Source organism: Lynx rufus, unplaced genomic scaffold (genome assembly GCF_022079265.1).
Source record: "Lynx rufus isolate CCGP_SWC_20201006 ecotype Redwood Valley unplaced genomic scaffold, mLynRuf1.p SCAF_16, whole genome shotgun sequence".
NCBI classification, from domain to species: Eukaryota; Metazoa; Chordata; class Mammalia; order Carnivora; family Felidae; genus Lynx; species Lynx rufus.
In genome coordinates, this window is record NW_025814830.1 from 56,967,938 (window position 1) to 56,987,678 (window position 19,741).

The 19,741-nt window shown below is 67.4% G+C and overlaps 1 protein-coding gene across 1 annotated transcript in view; it reads right to left on the reverse strand.

Annotated features, from left to right (window-relative positions):
* CBFA2T3 (CBFA2/RUNX1 partner transcriptional co-repressor 3) overlaps positions 1 to 19,741 on the reverse strand; it is an 82,830-nt gene that overhangs the window by 8,499 nt on the left and 54,590 nt on the right. Inside the window, 6 exon segments of the mRNA XM_047078933.1 lie at positions 61 to 287; positions 933 to 1,114; positions 5,256 to 5,345; positions 5,453 to 5,691; positions 9,974 to 10,051; positions 12,968 to 13,114. Of these exon segments, the coding sequence (XP_046934889.1) occupies positions 61 to 287; positions 933 to 1,114; positions 5,256 to 5,345; positions 5,453 to 5,691; positions 9,974 to 10,051; positions 12,968 to 13,114 (963 nt within the window).

Genomic DNA, 19,741 nt, shown 5'->3' on the forward strand with positions numbered 1-19,741 from the left:
ACCAGCCACACGCAGGCGCGAGTGTGCAAGCACACACGTGTGCCCCCCAGCACTGCTCACCAAGCTGCCGATGGCGCTCCCGCAGCTCCCGGGGCTCGTGATGGCGGTAGGGGTCACGGAAGTGGTGGGCCATGGCCATGTCCTCCAGGCGGTAGTGCGGCGGCGGCGGCGTGGGCTGGGGCGGCCCGTGGCTGGGGCTGTAGCGCTGGGCGGGGCTCAGGGTGCACGGCCGTTTGCTGACGTGGTCGGGGTGCAGCGGGTCACGGTCTGACCCATTCTCTTTGGTCCTGACCGGAAGAGCGGGCGGGGGCGGGGGGTCACGGACCATGAGCCGTGGACAACAGCCCAGGCCGGAGGGGTGAGAGGGAGACGGGCGTGGGCACAGAGAGAGCCTTGCCCAGCCCCCGCCCCTGCTGTCCCTCCTCTGGGTCTTGTTTCAAACTCCACTCCCCCCGCCCCCCCCCACCCCGCCTCCGCTGGTGGGTGGCCTCCTGGGGCCAGGGGTCAAGAACCCGCGCCCGTGTTGGGGAGCAAGGACGTGGACAGGCACGCTCCGGCAGGTCTGTGACTGGCACCGAGAGCCAGTCCTGGGGACACTCGGCTCCACATCCGGCCCGAAAGGAGGAGCCAGGCAATTTGTGCCACACGAACTGCCTCCTGCCCCCTCCCCGGTCCTCCCAGGGGGCCATCCGAGTCCTCGGGATGCCTCGCCCCAGCCCCGTGCGGTGGCCCGGCAGGTGAGGCTCCGCGGTCTCAGCCACCAGCCACAGGCCACGGAACGCAGCAGTGTCGGCCCGTGTTCGGTCGGCCCTGCTGCTGGGTGCCCGCTGAGCTGGGGGACCAGAGGCAGCTCTGGAGAGGCGGCCCCCCCGACCCCGACCTCCCTCCTGGCCACAGGATGCCCCGTCCCCCCCCTCCCCCTCCGCGTGTACCGGTCAGGCGTCCTTCTCTTGCCGTTCTCGTTAACCTCCAGAAGGAGCTCCGAGGAGTCGATGGGGGAGGAGGCGTTGGCGTCCAGCAGGAGCTGCTCATGCTGGGCCAGGTACTGGGCGGGGGTCTGCTTGGCCAGGCGGGCGCAGTGCAGGAGCTCCCTCTGCAGCAGGGGAAGGTTAGCCTGCAGGGGGAGAGGCGGCCGCACTCGCTGCTGACCGAGGCCAAGGCAGCAGTGTGCTCCCGTGCGAGGCGGGGAGGCCGACGGCCAGCCGCGCCTGGTGCCCTCGGGCGAGTTGCAAGACCTCTCTGAGCCTTGTGTTCCTCCTCTGCTGTCTGGGAACGTGGGTGGGACTGCGCCCCAAAGCACACAGTGATCTGAGGTGCGGTGGCACCCCAAGTCCAGACCCTGGGCCCCCGGGCTGGGTTGTCTCCCCTTCCCCAAGCTTCCTCCCCCAGCGGCATCTGCAGAGGGCCAGGAGGGGCTCCTAACCAGGATTCCTTGCCTTCTCCCGTGGAAGCAGGCACCCGATTACCCACGGCGTGGAGGGAAAGCCGAGGCTGAGAGAGGAAGAGGGCAGCCCCCACGGCTCACTCTAAAGGCAGGGGCCCCTGCTCTCCCCGCTCCTGTGGGCTCCCGGCCCGCCTCGAGCAGTGTGGAACCCAGACCATGCACACGAGCAGTCACAGGTGTCACCTCCCACGGTCCTGCCAACCACGGGTGGACAGACACGACAACGCGGTGCCACGTTTACGGGGAAGGACAATACGGCACAGGAGAACGACAGTCCAGGGTGGGGCCCCCCGCCCCCGCCACCCCCACGCGTGTGCTGGGCGCAGGCGGCCCCTGGGGCGGCGGGTGGGGCTGGACGGGGGCCCAGCGGCAGGCTGCTTGGGAGAGCCAGAAGTTCCAAGTATTTGTAAATAGATCCAACTCCCCGACTTTCTCCTGCATTTCCGACCCGCCACGGCTTCTCCCGCCCCTGCCTCCCCGGCCCAGTCAGCGCATCGGCCCGGACCCGATCAAGCAGCCGGCTGCTGGGCCTGTTTTTCTATTTGGATAGCTGAACGGGGGCCAGCCCGCCATCTGTCGAACACGTTAGGAGCGTGAGCTGGGAAAGGAGGTCCCGGGAGGTCTGAAGACGCCAAACATCCTCCCCTCCCTTGCCAGCACCCCCCCCCCCCGCCACCCGACCGGCCGCCCCTTGGCTGGCTCAGCAGGGTGGGGACCGCACGGGCACCGGCTGCTCGCTGTGAGGGCAGTGGAAACATCTGGACTCCTGGCTGGCCGGGGCCAGCTGGGAGCCTGGGGTTGCGGGCGGAGGGCCGGCAGGGCGGGGCAGCAACCCCCACCTCTGCAGAGCCCCGCCGTGTAGCCACGCACGGTGTCGGGCTGAGCAGAGGGTTCCGGGGTCTTGGGTCCTTGGTGGGGGTGGGGTGGGGGGAGGGGAACCCCAGGCCAGAAGCAACCGGTGCAGGCTGTGGAGCCCCTGGTCTCAGAGACGCTGGGGGAGGAGTCCCCATTCCGTTCCCAGGGCCCGGGGTGCAAGGGGAGGCCTCTACGCCAAGACCCGGGCAGACCTGGTCACAGAAGCCCTGTGGACACGGACCCTGAACTACCTTGTCCGCAGACGGGAACCCAGGCCAAAGGGAAATCGGTGTGGCCGGGGGTCCGCTGAGCCGATGACTCCCCGGTGACGAAGGGTTAGGGTTCGTCCCCTGCTTTGCCAAGTCCGTCATCTGATGTCCACACAGCCCGCGCGCTGTGGGCCCGGCGGCCAGCCCACACGGGCTCTGTTGGGTGACTCTGGGCGGGTCACTTGACTTCCTGCCTGTGCAGGCTCCCGCTTCTCCTGCCCCGGGGGTGACGGCTCCTGTGAGCTTCATATGAATCGACTCGCGCGTTCCTGCCCCCGTGAGGGGTCACCGCGCCGCTGGCAACGTGGGAGAGGCTGAGCACCCAAGCCCAGAGCGGGTCACACCGCCGGCCTCTCCTGCGGGCCGCGGTGCCGAGGGCCCCTGTAAGGCGGGCCGTGAATCCCCGCGAAGGCGCCAGCCCCCCGCCGGCCCAGGCCACAGACAGGAGACCAAGCTGGCGCGGCGGCGGGGCAGGGGGCATCCGGCCACGCTCCCCGGCAGCGTTGTGGGCTCCTGGGATGAGCGGGGTGGGGGCTGCTCCCCAGGCAGGGCCTCGGGGCCAGGCTCCGGCCGGCACCTGGTCACGGAGCCCTGCGCACAGAGCTGGCTGCACCCGGATGCTCCACGTTAGGCGGACGGACTGTGTGTCCTCGTCCAACAGTCTGTTGGCCCAGCGCCCCCGGGTGGGGTCACAGGCACGGAGCGTGGCTGGCAGCCCCCACGGCCCAGCTGGCCCCGATGACCGCGAGGGCAATCTAGGCACGAAGGCCCCAGGAGCCCGCTGGGACCGCTGCGGGCAGAGGGGAGACCCTGCGTGCAGGGCGAGGCCCGGGCGTGTCCCCAGGACGCCGGGGGAGGGAGGTGCAGCGGGCAGGGGTTTGCGGCCCCACCGGGGCGGGAGCAGGGGACACCGGATGTTTCCCTGCCCCGCTCCTCCAATAAACAAGGACAGCTGAGCGGGCAGGGACATCTGCTGTAAATATTTGATCTGACGGGAGAAGCAGGCGCACTGTGTCCCCAAAGATGGGGAGCCTGGAGTCAGCAGTAAGTGGGAGGAGGCAGAGAGGCGGGGGCAGCGCTCCCGGCGAATTGCGAATGGCTGCCAGATGGGCCTAACGGGGCTCTGCTGCTGTCCCAGCTCAGGGTGTGAGCACAGCAGGGTGTGGGCGGGAGGGCAGGAAGGAGGGAGGAGGTGACGGATGTGGGGCCAGACCAAGGGTCCCCTGGACCAGGGACTGCGGGGAATGAGGTGCCAGCCGAGGGCAGGCCCCGCGAAGGCCAGGGGTTTGGAGCCTGACGGATCTAGATTCCGGCCCGTCGCCCCTCTCTTCCGACGGGAAGCCGTTCACCGGGACGGCGGCAGTTCCCCAGGAGCCACCCACCTCACGGGGCGGCCGTGGGGTCCGCAGGGCGGGCCGTGGAACAGCTTTGCAAAGCACGCCCCGTCTGCAGAGCGTTTGAAACCCCCCGATACGACGCCTGACGCGGAGCGAGCACGTGCCACGCTCTTCACGCGCGTCGCTTCGTGCACCCTTCCCAGCGGCCTGGGGATGATCTCCAGCGTAGCAGAAGCTGGGTCGGCGCGGGGGCGGGCCCCCTAAGCTTGGCCCAGGCCCCCAGCGGCTTAGGTCAGGGCTCAAATCCAGGAGCACCTGGTCTAGTCTGTCCTCGACACCCTCTGGAAGGCAGCCCCAAACCAGGGCCCGGCCACACAGCTGAGCAGGGCCCACGGCTGGAGGGGCCACGGCAGGCCTGGGGAAACGGCGCCTTCCGACGTGAGCTCTGTGGCACCCTGACCACCGGAGGTGCACGGGGTAACGGGTCGCACGGTCAAACCCATCTGGGAAGCGTTTCACCTTTGCTCTCTCTGGGGGGTTTGTGATCCTCACCGTGGAGTAAAGGCCCTGAGAAGTACGGCAACGGAGCAGCTGGCCCAGTGGGGTTTAGAACTAGGCGTGTCCCGTTTCTGCGTGCACGTGCCTCACCCAGCGCCTTGTCAAGATGCAGGTTCTGATTCAGGGGCTCCGGGCTGGGGCCCAGGAACCTGCCCTGCTCACAAGCAATGTTTCTGGCCCAACGCCATCTCTTCCGCGGTCCACCGTTTAGCTGCTGAGACCGACCACAGGACCCTTGTTTATCTGACACCCACTCATCCACGCCACCCCCCACGCCTCCATCTGCGCTCGGTCCCTCTCCCTCACTCTGTTCCAGCCACGGCCTGCTCCCTGATGCTCACGAGGGTCTGCGCCCCGCTCACCCACGGCTTCCCCACCTCGTCCCCCTCAGCCTGCACCAGAACCCCCCCCCCCCCACCTCCACAGATCTGTACCAGCGTCGGCTGCTGGACTTTCCTCCCGCCAGCACATCGGTTCCAGGACTCTGCCTGCTTTGCTCACCACCGTGTCCCCAAGCCTCACGCAGCACGTGGCACCTCGGAGGTGCTCAAAACAGAGCTGTCGAGCGGATGAGTGCACGTGACGTGACGCGGGGCTGGTCTGGCAGCCCCTCCTCCGACCCGGCAGCTGGTTTACGGCCTTAACTAGTAGGAACCGGCCCTGGCCGGTCGGCGCGGTTCCCGCGGGGTACCCGCCAGGGTCCCGTGTGGCCAGACGGTGGTGCCCTATCAGAGCGGGGCAGGGAACAGATCTGGGACTCCGTGGCGGGCCCAGGGACCGGCCTGTGCTCACCTTTAGGAAGGGGATGACGAACGGACGCAGAGGGAAGTTGGTGGCCTCTTGGAGCTTGGAATGGAACTCCTCGATGGTCAGCGTGGAGTTCTGAGGGAGGAGACAACCTCACGTCGGCCTGAGCCCCGTGGCCGGCCCGGGGGGGGGGGCCCGCACCCCTCTGCCGCGCCCTCGCCCCCCCCCCCACGCCGACTCACCACGAGCCCCAGCACCAGCGTGCGCACGCGCTCCCCGATCTCCGGGGAGATGTCACTGCCGAACTGCTGCAGGGTGGTGAGGAAGCGTTTCAGCTTGCTGAGCTGCCGCGCCCCGCAGGCCGGGGGCAGGTGCTGCGTGGACAGGGAGGCGGTGGACGAGGTGGCCGGGCCATTGCTGAAGCCACTGGGTGTGGACGGCGCACCGTTGACGGCCGTCGGCGAGTGGGTGCCGTTCATTACTGCGGGAAGGAGAGGCGGGCTGAGGACGGCAGCAGAGGGCGGCCGGGTGCTGGAGCCACACCGGTGCCACGGGGGCACCGGACACCCTGCACAGGTGTGCACACGGGGCCCCGGGTCAGCGGCTGGGGGGCTGGGCCGGAGTGTGGCCACGAGGCAGGCGTGGCCTTGGCTCAGCACCACCTCTGGCTTCACTCTGGGGTGGGGACACCACCCCGGGACCCCCGTGCTGCACGGCCCGTGTACACTGTGAACCGGCAGAGGGGCTTCTCCACCGCTAGGGACCTGCTGGCCCCTTCCCCTTTTCCCCCGGAAGGCGGGGGCCCTCACCTTCAGCACGACGGGCCCGAGCGGCGCCCCACTGCCTACGTGAGGCCCCCGTGCCTGGGCTGATAGGGCTGGGGGTGGACCCCCGGGACACGGGGGTTGGATCCCAGCAGGGGACGCTCTCGGCTGGCTGCTGTGTGGGGCTGCTGCATGCACGGGGCCGTGTGTGGAAGACGAGCAGGTGACATGAGCCCCCCCCGCCCCCCCCCCGCCGTGATGAGCGCCCTGCAGGGGTCACCGGAGCGGACCGTCGGTCACCAGTGCCCTGACACGGGGGTCAGCGTCCCACCACCCACAATGTCCTGGGACAAGACGTCCCTCCTCAGTTTCAAGTGACGGAGGGAAAGGCTGAGCCCGCACCCAGTCCCCCGGCCTCGGGAGCCCGAGCCTCGCTGACCAGAGAGGTCACAGACAGTGGACCGCCAGGGCCCTGGTGACAGCAGAGGGGGCTCTGGATGTGGGAAGCGGTGCTGGCACCTCTGGGAGCCCCGAAGCTTATCTGATCAACCCGGAGACCGCTCAGCCAGCTGCCCAGACACCTGCTCCAGGTACCTCCCCAAGTTCACACACGGAGCCCCTCCCTGCACGCTCGCCGGCCTGCCCCCTCTGCACGTGCATGCACGCCCCACGTGATGGTCTGAGCCCCACTCCCCACACGTGCCTTCCACCCCCCACCGCCGCTCCCTGCCTCAGCATCCCTGCACACACTCCCATGCACACACACGGCACACGCACGTGAACACCCACGTGTGCACACGCACCACACACACGCATGTACTCTCAGACACATGCATACACACAGATAAACATTCACACACGAGCACACACAGATGTACATGCACATTTGCACACACGCACGTTCACACATGCACGTTCGTGCACACACACGCGCAGACACACACATACTTGCACATACGCACACGCACACACGCACATTCGCACACACAGATGCACACAGGCGCGCACACATTTACACACCGCATGTGCACATTCACACACACTTGCACACACAGACGCACGCTTCCACACACATTTGTACATGCACGTGGACACCTGCGCACACGCACATTTGCACACACACAGGCACATTCACACACAGATGCACACTCGCGCACACACCTCTCTCGCTGTGGTCCACGAGGCCCATGCCCTGCCTCTCCCACCCTGTCCAGCCGATCTGTGCACAGAGGCCGTGCTCTCATGCCCCACTGGGGAGTCTGGGGAGGTGGGGAGCTCAGGAAGGGACTTTCCCGAGGCTCCGGCCACCTCCACGCTGGCTGAGACCTGGCAGCCTGGGGGGACGGGGACGGGGAGGGGGGCTCCTTTCTTCGGGACGGGGATGCGGCCAAGGTCAGCTCTGAGAAGCGGCTCCCCGTCAACAGCCCAGAGTGCCACTCATGCCGCTCACTTTGAACGGAGGGGTGTTGGCTCACCCCTCCAGACCACGCCTGCCCTTGCCTGTCCTGACCGGGCCCTGGGAAGTGACCTCTGCAGACTCTTGGCTCACCCAGCCTGGAGGGGCAGGCACGTGGGTCCCCCTCCCTGGGCCCCGGCCCTCCACAGCCGTGGCTGTCCTGGGGCCTGGACACCCCCTCTATGTGCCCTGCAGGCCTCCGGCCCTGGGGCTGCACTGTCCCCTCTGGGCTACAGAACCGGCCAGTCCCTCCTCGCCAGAGCCCTTCAGCAAATGTCCTCTCTTAACCCTGAGTCTGCTGTCTGGCTGGCTTTGCTCTCCGCTCTCCCCAGACACTTTCCACACCTCCAGCTTCGATGACAGGCTCCCCCCATCCACTGACCTGCTCCCCAGTGACACCTGCAAATGCCCCTCCCTGACTCGCTGAGCTGCACGGTTCTGCCCTCACGGGCATGAGAAGCCACCTTGGCTGGGAGAGGGCATCCCGCTTGGGGCCTCACGTCTGCCTGGACCAGCCCAGGGGGGTGAGACTAGGGGCCTGGCCTTAGTTTCTTCATTTGCAAACGGCCCCTTGGCCTGAACCAGAGGTGGGGCTTTGGGGCCGGAGGGCTGGTGCCTGGCGCCCTGCTGGATTACAGAAAATCGTTAACCTTCTACCACGGGGAGGGGCTGAAATGCTTGACCCCCGATTGCTTTTGTGTGTCGGGTGGTGGCTCGTCGAGAGCAGAGGCTTGGAAACCACTGACCGAAGGCGAGCGTTGGCACGAGGACACGTGTCAGGCCTCCTGTCCCGAGGGGGGACGGGCTGCAGGAACGTGGCCCCAAGTCCGACTCCGCTGTCCCCTCCCCGGGAGACATGACGCAGCGGGAGCCCGTCTGGCCCCTGGTCTGAACGATCTCGGAAGCAACGCTCCAGGGCCCGGAAGCCACACGCGGTTCTGGAGGCTCCCGCAGAGGCGGTCACTGATTCTGGGTGGCCCTCGCCCTGCGATGGACAGCGGACGCCAAACACAGCCCACCGAGCGTCCCCATCCCTCACCCTCTGCGAGGTGTCGTCCAGAGGGACCCTCAGAGAGCCCGGGAGGCCCCGCCGTGGCGCTAAGTTCCTCTCTCACTGGTGAGCTGCAGCCGGCCCCGCGGGGGACAGTGACACACACACGCCCTGGGCAAGACGGACGACGGCCACTGGCCATCGCCCCGGCAGGGCCAGAAGGCGGCCGGCTGCCACGGGAGACCTCACCACAGCAGGGGCTCGTCCCTCGCGGCAGAGCAGGGCCGTCGCCCGGGGTCTGGATCTTCTAGAGGCTCCTAAGAGGTGCGGCTGTCTACACCTCCCGGGCCCCCACCCGGCGTCCGCGGGCCCAGCCCGGGCCTGACCTCTCTGCAGTTTTCTTACCAGCTTGCCCTCGGCGCCTGGGTCCTCCCGGCGGCCCGCTCACCCTCGCTCGCCCGTGTTCCCTCCCGCGGGCTGCCGGGCAGTCTCAGCAACTTGCTAAAGAGACGCCGAAAATAACCCCCGGCCACAAGTGCTTTCAGTGCCACAACAGCTGTGTTACTAACTTAGACCGCACACGTGTCCCCAGCTGAGGTTTGGGGGCACACACAAGCACCCCTGCGGCTCCCGCGGCCCTGTGCCCTGGGCGGGGGTCGTGCCGGGACGCGGAGCCCGCCAGCCCCTCTCCCCGGGGGTGTGGATCACGCGCCCCGGCAGCGCCGAGGCTCAGGGGACACGCTGGCCACCAGGGCCGGGCCAGGCGCGTCCCGCCACGGCAGCTAGGACGACAGCCTTGCGGGCCGTGAATAACGCACCCGGACGTCCCGCCGCCTCTCGCTCAGAGCCTGCGGGCCGCGGGGGTCACACCAGGACCGTGCGGCCCGCCGCCGTAAAGTCGGGCCTGTCCCGACTGCAGCCGCTCGCTGACAAATTCTGAGCGTGGCCCTCGAGCGCTTCCGGTCACGGGTGTCACCTGCGGCCGGAGACCCTGACAGAATGTCCGCTGGCCACGGAGCGCCTGGCGTGTTCGGGCCCCGTGTGAGCCCAGCAGCCCCTCGTGGCTCCGTGCGATTGCCCTTGGCGCTAGGTGCTAGGACGACAGATGGGGCCGTGTCATAGGTGGGGAAACTGAGGCACAGGTGGTAGTCCCTGCTCGGGTCACGCTGTCAGGAGAGGTGGGGGCCGGGGCCTGCCCTTGAGACGGCCGAGCTACTGACATGCTGTTGACATGTGACCTTCTCACAACGCTGGGCTCTGCCTAATTCACCCTATTTTGTGGCTGCGGAAAAGGGAGCTCAGAGAGGCCGCCCGCCTGCCCGAGGCCACACAGCTCGTGAGGACAGGGCTGGCTGTGAACTCGGGTCTGCACCCTGCTCTCCTGTGCCGGCCCCCGGGCCCCTCTTCTCTGTGAGGGAGGCGGGACTAACGGACACAGCAGACGCAGTAAGGGGGCGTGTAGGCAGCGGGGTGAACCGCCGTGGCCTTCCCAGGGCAGAGGGTGCCGGGGTGAGGACCTCCCGGAGGCCAAGGTTTTTGTTATTTTACTTACAAAGACAGACCATAGACCATTTTAAGCAGCCATGAAAACGGCCGTGGGGCAGGGACATCGTGGGCCCGTCCTCTCGATCTGTAAGCAAAATAGGAAAAACACGCTGTCAGGAAAGCGCGGGCGGGTGGGCAGGGCTGCCCCGAGGGGCGCCCACGGTCGGCCCCTCCCCCTCTGCCTCTGGACAGCAGTTTTGGGGATCGGGACTCAGTCACCATCTCTGGGCCTCAGTTTCCTCCACCGTAAAGCAACGGGGTTGTTTGGGCGGGGGGGGGGGGCTCTCCTAGCATCACTTCCAGAAGGACCTTCCAGAGGTCTACAAGAATTCTGGGGTCTCCATCGACATGGGTGGGACACCCTGGTTCCTAAAAAGCTCTCTTCCTGGAAGGTGCCTGGTAACCCCACTTGGCACCGTGTTCAAGGGACCTGAGCGCGCGCGCATAGGGCTTGAAGTCTCCGTGGACAGACAGGCCAATGGTGGTTCCAAAACAAAGCCCGGGACTGAGCCACCCCGAAGGGAGGAGGCACCAAACAGGAAGAGATCTGAGCTGAAATTAGTAGGTGGAAGCTGCAAGAAGACAGGCTGTAGCCAGACAGAGAGTGAGCCCCCCGTCACCGGGGGTAATCGAGGACAGGATGGGCCTTTGAGGGTCCTCCCAGCTGCAGAGTAGCCGCTCGCATTCCTTCCCAGAGTTATCTCAGCCATCCTGACCACCTCCAGAGTTCAACCCCCAAAAGAATCTGTGCCCAGGGCGGTCATCAAGGAAAACCACAGGCCTCAAGCCACACGGTTCACGGCCAGTCTCCGGCTGGCTTGGCTCACGGGCTGGTCCTGGGGAAGCCGGGGGATCTCGGGGCAGGAATCCGTGGCTGAGCACAGAGGCTCCATCCCCACCAGGCAGGCGCACGCACAATGCAGCTGCCCACCTGCTCTCAGGGATTTGCATGCGTTAGGGAACAACTCTGAGGCCCCCCGAGGAGGCCAGAGACCCAGAAGCCCGACAACATTAACGTGCCAGCCTAGAAAAGAACGAACCACTGGTCTCTGGTAACCTCCGTGCCCTAGATGAAGCCGGGACCTCCACTCCAGAAACGTGAGCCGGCGGTGCCCTTGGGGGAGGACAGAAAGGCCTTGGGCGAGCCCCTGAGCCACTCGCAGGCCCCAGCCCTGTCCCTGACCTGGAACATCTTGTTCCCAGACCCGTGCTTTCGGGAACACGGGTCCTGGACCAAGAAGGAAAGTAGGACGTGCCCTTGACGCTCGGGCGACCGGCTCAGAGCCCTGGGTCCGACCGGCAAACGGCCCGCTGACCTCTCTGGCTGGGACCCCGACCCTGGAGGCTGGGGTGGGCATTTCGGGCGGACGGCCCGGCGGTCTTGTTTCTTGCAAGCCGCCGGCGGGGCGGTTACGTGCAGCGGGAGCCTCTCCTCGAGGTGACGGGGGTCAGGTAGACAGCTGGCCGGTGGCTGCGTGAGAGGAAGCCCGGCCGGACCCCGGCCACCACGGCCGCCGCAGGCAGACCCCAGGCCTGGGCGCCGCGGGCCGCCAGTGCGCAGCGCCGCCCCTCCCCCCCGCCCCCCCTGCCCGGGCAGGGGTGGGGGCCAGGGTTCATTTCAGTCTCCACCACTCACGGGGACCCTGGCTCAGACTTGGCCCCGTAGGAAGATGAGCTGGAACCTTCCGTGCCAAGGGAAGGTACAGCTCCTGTGTGAGCTGGGCTGTCCCCGCCCCGAGGCGGCACACCTGGGGCCCGTGCTATCGCTCCACCTCCCAGACCACAGATGGAGACCTTGGAGAGGTCAGGAGACTGGCTCAAAGCCCTCATCCTACGAACAAGCGGCCAGGCCCGGCCCTGAACTTGCCTTTCCCGACTCCACGGCCAGCACCCTTCTCCAGATGCAGGCTGGGCCGCTCCCGAGCCCTAAAGAACCCGGCTGCCTGGCCTCAAACGGCAGCACCAGTACCGTTCACGACCAGGGATAAAAGGAGCTGGGCCAGTCCCTGCGGTCTATCCTGGGCTCTGGGTGGGCAGGAGGGTGGCCCGAGGTCCCGGAGAAGCGGCTCTTGCCATCACGCTGGGGCACTGGAAGCTCCCTTCCCAGAGACGGGCTTCCCTTGGGTTTCAAAGTCTGGCACAGCGTCCCCAGGCCTGGGGCTTTCTGGCCTCTGAATACAGGGGATCGGGCGGCATGTGTGGATTCTCTCCGCTGCTGGCACACTGCTAAGCCCCGGTCCCGGGGGCAGGAACGCTGAGCTCCCCCCGGCCCACGCCTGGGCTCTCCTTCCCAAATGCACGGGACCCCGAGGTCACAGTCACCCATTTTCTCACAAGGGAACAGGTCTCCGGTGGGGCGCGTGCACTGAGGAAGTCCCCCCGGAGACGCTGCGTGCACTGAGACGCTCGGCCCGGATCAGCCCAGGCCGGGGACACACGGCCCGAAGGTCGAGTCTGCCCACCGCGGCCCTGCGGCCGAGGCTCCGGCTGACCCCGGGTCCCGGCCACCCTCACACCCCGCTGCAGCCAGGCTGTGGAGCCCCTGGCATCTGAGCCCAGGGCCACCTCTGACGAGCCCTCGAGTAAGGTGCTGTGTGACAGTAGGGACCCCCCAGTCCCTCTCTGAGCTCCAAGCAGAACGGCCAACTTTGCTAAAACACTCACGTGCCGGCCGCTCGGTAAGAGCCTGTATCAACTCCCTTGTCCTCACAGCAGCTCCGTGACTCGGAGACTATGGCCAGCCCCGCTTTATGGATGGGGAACACCGGGTCCAGAGAGGCTAAGCAGCTCGCCCGAGGCCACACAGCCACCAAGTAGATGAGCTAGGATTTGAACCTCCAAGCGAAGGCTGTGAGCCACGGTGAGCTCCTCCCTCTCGAGGGCCCGACGGCGGGCGTTTGCGGTTCTGGGCAGAGGGCCCGCGGCACGGGCCTCGGGTCACGGCGGCGCTGGGAGCCCCCAACAGCTCTGCACGGCCGGGGCCCCGTGGGCTTTTACTCACTTGTGTGCGGCGTGAAGGAGGGGAGCCGAGTGGCCCCCTGGGACGCGGCAGGCGGCGGGGGCGGCATGCTGGGAGGCGTGGAGCGGGGCTGACTCTTCACCTCGGCGGGAGAGTCGGGCATCGCTGCTGTCTTGTCCTTCCCGTCCACTGCGGAGGGGCCACCGGGGCCACGGGGGGAGGGGAGAAGAAGAGAGACGCGGTGAAGCAGGCTGAGGGGAGGGGAGGAAGCCGCGCGGGGGTTGGGCCGACGCCGCCGGGGGTCCGGGCGGACCCCCAGGCGATCGCCAGGCGGCTCCCGGTCCTGCCCACAGAGCCGGGCCCGACTCCAGGGCGCAGATGAGCCCCAGCCGTGTTCTCAGGTGGCCGATATCCCACCCACCTGGGATCAGAGGTCAGGCTCGGGTCAGCCCACTTCAGGGGGGCTGGAGGGTGTGACGGGGAGAATCCCGGGTCAGCCGGAATGGGGCTGGGGTCCTCACTGGGGAGCTGGGGTCTACTGCCCCGCGGCCCGGGGGGTTTTGCGTCACCCGCCCCCCTCCCGCCCCCACCGGGCAGCCGTGCGCATCTCCTAGAGGGCGTCCGTCCCCGTTTCTGATGCGGCAGGTCTGGGGAAAAGCCCACGAATCTGCATTTCTAACAAGGTCCCGGGTGGGGGCTGCTGCAGGTGCGTGGGGCCCCTGGAAACCGTGGCTCCCAGAGCCCCATCAGCTCTCAGATGTGAAAAGTCTCGTGTAGAGGGGTCTCCCCAGGAAGGTCTGGGAGGCTGACCCCGTGGGGTGGAAAACCCCTCCGATACCATCTGCTGGCCTGGGTAGTTCCTGGGCCCGGCAGGCCAAGGGCACGGCCAACGTCAGGCTGTTCTAGGCCTGGCCGCTCAACGTGGGGGCCCCGCACCAGTGGGCTGGGTGCCCCCGGACACTGTTGAGATTGCCACGTGCAGCTCTGCTGAGGGTCAGGTGCAGATGCCGCGAAACCGAGGCCCTGGCACCCCCCCCCCCGCCGCCCCGTCTGCCTTAACTCAGGTCAGCCAGTGCCTGGGCGGGTCACAAAAGCTCGGAGCGGTGGCTGGGAGTCGGGGTGGCCCAGCCGCTCAAGGCCATCCGGGCCGGCATCCTCTACCTGTTCCCGGGGCACAGCCCACGCTGCCCCAGCCGCTGCCCCGGGCTCACCCTGCTGACACCGAGGGGGTCTCGCCCGGGGCCGGGGCTCCGCACCTGCGGGCCGTCTGTGCGTCGCTGCGTCTCGTGTCTCCTCTCCCAGGGGCCCCGCGGGACCAGGACCCACAGATGCACGCGCGCGTCCAGGGACGGAGATCAACAACGCCGACGACGGCACGGCACGGCCCCGTCCCCACCCCCCCCTCACAGAGCCGAGACGCCCGTGGCCCTCAGCGCCCGTGGGGCCGTGACAGCCCTCTGCCCCGGGGCCCTGGGCCCCGACACTGAGGAGGGCCTCTCCCCGCCGGGCCCCACGGGGCAGGGAGGCAATCGGTCAGCAGCAGCCGCCCCGGCCACGCGCACCTGCTGTCCACTCAGCTGCAGCCGCTGGCCTCCCTCCCGCCGGGCGCCCTGCCCCCTGCGCCCGCTGTCAGGGAGCTGACGGCCGCGCACACGTGCGCTGCAGCTGTGGGGGCCCGTCAACGCCGCCTGGCCGCGGGGCCGGCGGCCAGTCCCTGGTGACAACCAAAGAAGGCAAATGCAGCGGCCACCGCGGGCCCCGGGCCACCCTGCGGGGTGCAGACCCGGCCGCCCCCCCCCCCACCGTCTGACATGTCACCCGGGTGGGGCCTGGGGGGGTTCGGATGCCAGGCTGGGACACGGGGGACGCGCGGCCTGTTCCCACTCTCCAAAGCCCTTCCACGCCGGGGGCTTCGTTTCGGCTTTGCCCACAGGAGGGGGCGGAGGGAACCCACCAGAGCCGCCCGCCCGCCCTCCCCTCACACGGCACCTGTTTATTACGAGCCGGGCCCTCAGGGGCTACCGTGGGTGCCAGGGGCCAGCACACCGGGTCACGTGGCGTCTCCCCCGCCTGTGAGCACCTGGCTCGTGGCCACACTCGTCCCACGGACGCGCATCACGGAGGACACACGCGAGCGCCCACGGCTTGCTCTCTGCCCCGGGGCCCGGGGGGCGGGGGGCGGCTGCCGCGGCCCCGATTCACAGGCACTGAGACGTGCGGCGTCTGCCGAGGGCACATGGCGAGCGGGCTCGGTGTCACCACCACGCGTCCTTCCAGAAGAGGCCGCAGGGGCGGGGGTGACAAGCACAGGGGCCTCGTGAGTCTCGCGAAGCTGGTTTGAGTCCCGGCTCTACTGCTCCCTGGCCGTGTGACCTGCACCCCTCTGAGTCTCTCTGCTCCTCTACAGGCGGGGTAGCGGTCCGCGCACACGAGCGCTGGATGAAATTCGGCAAAGGGCTGTGGAACAGCTGGTGAGCCAGGAGCCTGGTCTTCCTCTGAGGAAGGGCCCAGAACCGCGGCTTGTGTGACTTCCCACATCCCTCAGCGGCTCTTCTCGTCTCCACTTTCCGGTGGGGAAGCCAAGGCACAGAGAGGCCAAGTGACCTGCTCAGCTCACACGGCAGAGTAGCGGTCCGGGTATGCCCCGGGCAGCTCACCTACCCGCCTGCAACCCGCGGTCCCTCCCTCTTCTGACTGCCCGTCCACCACCCCACGGGGGCTCTCTTTGTGGCGGCTCCCACCTTGCACGCTGGGGGGCCGGGGACCCGGTGGGGTCTGGAAGCGCACGAGTCGGCTCACGCCTGGGCGTCCCGGCGAGCGGAGGCGCTGTGGCCCCCATCCCCAGCCTTGCCTCCCCCCCACCCGCCTTGAGAACATTCCCAGACCTCAGCCCGCACGCCACAGGCCCATGGGAGACCCTGTGTCTTTCCCAGACAGCGTATCCAGTCCCCGGCTGAATGTCTCTAATCCGTCCGCAGAGGAAGCAGCTCTCCGAGGCCGGGCGGAGCCGGTGGGAAAGAACATGGAATGTGCCGGAACAAGCCACCCCATCCATCACTGTCCCTGTCCGGCTGTGGTTCCCAGCCCGCCCGGCCTGGCTGAGAACTGGCCACAACCCAGAGCTCCCAGCCCTGGGTTCTAGAACCTTCCTCTGCCTGCCTCAAGTCTGTATTGCTGCCAGAAGTAATAAGCCCCTGCTTTGATCATTTGGGTCTGATTTCTGCTGGTACCTCACCTGACCCTTACAAAGGTCATGAGAAACTAGGAAGGTGGGCAGGTAGCCTGCCTCAGGGCCTTTGCACCGGCAGGGACCGGTATTGACAGGTAGGTAACAAAGCCATGGTGATAAAGTCCTGAGTGCGCGCTGGGCCTTGACCTGGGCACTTCACACGAGTCACCTCAGCTCACCCCACAATAAGCATATGAGGTGGGCAGGTGAGGAAACCCGGTATAGGGAGGGGAAGCTGGCCGCAAACCCAGGCCGTCTGGCCCCAGAAACCAGTCTGTCCGTGGAGTCCTGGGACGTGCCCCCTGTCAGGACCAGGCAGGCCCGGCTTCAGGGCCCTGCCGTCCCGGGATGCGGCCGCAGCCCAGGCCCCTCTCCTGGAACTGATGCGCGGGCTGGAGGGGGGGCCGCAAACGTTCCGAGCCCCTCTCGAGTTCCCAGGATGACACAGAGGCCAGCCTCACAAGTAACAGAGCAGAAGCCTCTGCAGGGCTCCGGAAGCTCGGTGCAGGCCCCCTCACCCCCTCTGCAGAGGGCAGAACCCGGGGGTGCGGCAAGGACTCTGGGCACGCTGCCCCCCAGCCTCAGTGTCCACATCTGTACGTCGGGGCGTGGGACGAGTGCTAAGAATGCGCCGCGATCTCGGTGGCTCTGGTGGTGCCGAGGCCAAAGGGAAACCCACGTTTGCAACCGGTGCCTATTTCCCCTTCGGTCACTCGAGCCCCCCTCCAAGGTCGTCCGGTCAAGACCAGCCTCGCGGTGTGCTCCACGACCCGGTGAGGACTCGTCCTCAAAGGTGAGGGCTCCACAGGGCAGGTGAGGGGCAGAGCCGGGGGCCGGACCTGTCCCTGAATTCCCAGCTTCTGCCCCTGGCCCGACAGCAGGCAATATTCTAAAACTCCAGCCAACGTAAACCCATACGCCTGCCTTTCTTGGGAACCACAGGGCCAAGACGTGTTCCCCAAGACTGTACAAAGTGGCTTCCCTGCCCCTCAGCCAGCACCCCGAGAGCGCCCATGGGCTCCTTCGTGCCTGGCCCAGCCCTTCTCCGCCCTCATCTCCCACACCTCCCCTCTCCGAGTCTACTCAAGTGCTCCTACCTCAGGGCCTTTGCACGGGCTGTTCCCTCTGCCAGGGAGTCTTTCCCCCAGATACCTTCATGGTATCGTGAGCTCACCTCCCCTGCATCTTTGCCCAAAGGCAACCTTCTATCTCAGTGAGGCCGAGTGTCCAGAACCGCGCTGGGCACACAGTAGGTGCTCTGTACGTACTTGAATTACCGCCAGGAGAATCCAGGGGGGAGCAGTTCGTGACGGCAGCCTCCGTGCCTCACCCGCTCCCTTTCAGCAGGCGTGAGTCCTGGCCCCCTGCGTGTCTGCCCCGCTGGAGGGTCTGGAGCCCAGCCTGCCCCGGGGAGAGCCCGGGGATGCCTCGAGGGGAGCGCGCAGCACCCCGCGAGGGCTGGGCAGCTCCGAGGGAAGAGGAGGGGCCTGTCCCCTGCAGACCCTCCAGCCGCCCCTTTGGGCAGCCCCACCCCAGAGCGGGGTAGCTCTGCCTGTTAGAAGCCCCTGGTCTGTCCGTCCGGGCTGGGCCTGGGCTTCCGGAACCCCGAGCGCGGGTGGTGAGTGCGCCCTCCTCACACGCCTGCCCTTGAGGAGGACACCCCTATCGCCCACTTTCCAGTGGGGACACTGAGGCCCAGCGTCACACAGCAAGGGAGGCGCCCCACAGGGACCCGCAGTGGCTCCCTACTTCCTTCCCTGTGGGGGTCAAGCTGCCGTGTGGCGTTCGGGGCCACACACGATCGCGCCCCAGCTGCCGCGTAGCCACGTCCCCACCGCCCTCAGCACCCGCAGCGCCACGCACCGGAAAGACGAGGAGACGGAAGGCGGGAGGCCAGGGCTCCGCCTGTCCCTCCTCTCTCGGACAGCGGCTCCACGTGGGGCCCAAAGCCCCTTCTAATTACAAGCCCGACTCCACACCCACGGAGGAGACAAGAAGCCACGCGTGCTCCCTGGAGGGCGGGACCCGCAGGGGGCTCAAGGGTGCGTTCGCGCGTGGACCCCAGCACGGCCCAGCGGCCGGCAGCCCTGTAAGGCCCAGAGCCGCGCCCCCGGTCTGTGCAGCCGCCCCCCCCCCCCCGAGGGCTCAGCACCTCCAAGGCCTCTGTGCCCACGGGGGGCGTGGGCATCCGCTGTGGCTCACTCGGTCCAGTGGGTTTCCTGGCCACGTGGGAAAGGGGCTCGGCCGGAGAGCTGTGAGAGGCAGGGCTGCAGGGTGGGGTGGGAAGGTCCCTGCAGGGAAGGCCGAGGGGCCCCTCCGTGGAGACCGTCATCCCCTCGGGGGCCGCGGGGCTCTGTGCAGGGCCTGGGCCCTGGAGGTGGCCAGCAGCTCACACAGGATGTGTGGTTCCCCGGGGAGCGGTGCAGAGACTGGGGCAAGAGATCTCTTGTGGAGGAGGGGGCACTGAGCCCCCAGACCTCTGCCGTCCTGCCCCTCAAGTGCCCCTCCTCCTTCACAGCCACCCCCTTGCAGTGGGGACCTTGCTCTCGGCCCTGGGGGTCCTCCAAAGCCTCTCTGACTGGTGCGGGAGCAAGGGCTCCTCGGCTATGGGCGTGTGTGGGATAAACAGGAAAAATGAGGCGTGAATTCCTAGGAAGACACACATTTCAGAAGGGTCCGACCGGCGACAGATGGGAGCCACCAGGCTGAGGAAGAGACGAACGGGCTTGGCGGGGGGGGGGGGGGGGCTGCCTGCCTTCAGGGCGAACCCAGGATACTGGGTGACCCTCCATGCCCAGACGGGTGGGCTTGACCAGGACGCTCCTGGGCCAAGGTCAGAGGGAAGGCTTGTCTTTGATCCCCAGTAAAGCCGCTCGGGATTTTTGGGGTGGGGGGGGTGCAGCCCTGATGAGTCCCAGGTGCTTCCCACATCTGCTTTCTCTTACAGCCTCTGCGGCCGGAGGAACAAGAAATAATATGAAAATACAGGGATTGGTATTTTCCCCTCCGCTGGCCGCAGCGGCTTTCTGTGGCTTGGAGCCACGGCCATCCAGATCCTCCACGTGGCCCTGGGGGTCGTTCCTCTGGCCGTGAGCTCTGCGGACACCGCCCTGCCCACTGCGTGGTGCTGGGCCACCCCGGCCTGCCCGGCCTCAGGGACCCCGTGACCCCCTGGGCCTGTGTGGCCAGTGGCAGAGGTCACAGGTCACCACGGCAACAAAGCCGGGCTGGGACTCAGGAGAGCGGGGCGCCCATCCTGCTCCGCGAACAACTGTGAACTCAGGAAAACGGCACATCTCTGAGCCTCGGTTTACCCACTGGTACACGGGGCCCATAATTCCCGCTTCTGCGGTGGGGGTGGTTTTGGGCCAGAGCCCAGAGGGGCTTCGCAAACCAGGGTTCCGGTTGGCCTCCTCTGTCCCGTCTCTGTCCCCTGGCTGGACCGTCAGTGGCCTTTCTACTCTGGGCCTTGGTTTTCACCCCTGACAAGGAGGGCGGGGAGACCCCACCCCCAGGAGTCACAGAAGGGTGACCCACGGACAGAGTCCAGCACTCACGGACATGGCGTCTTGCTAAAGGTGTGCACG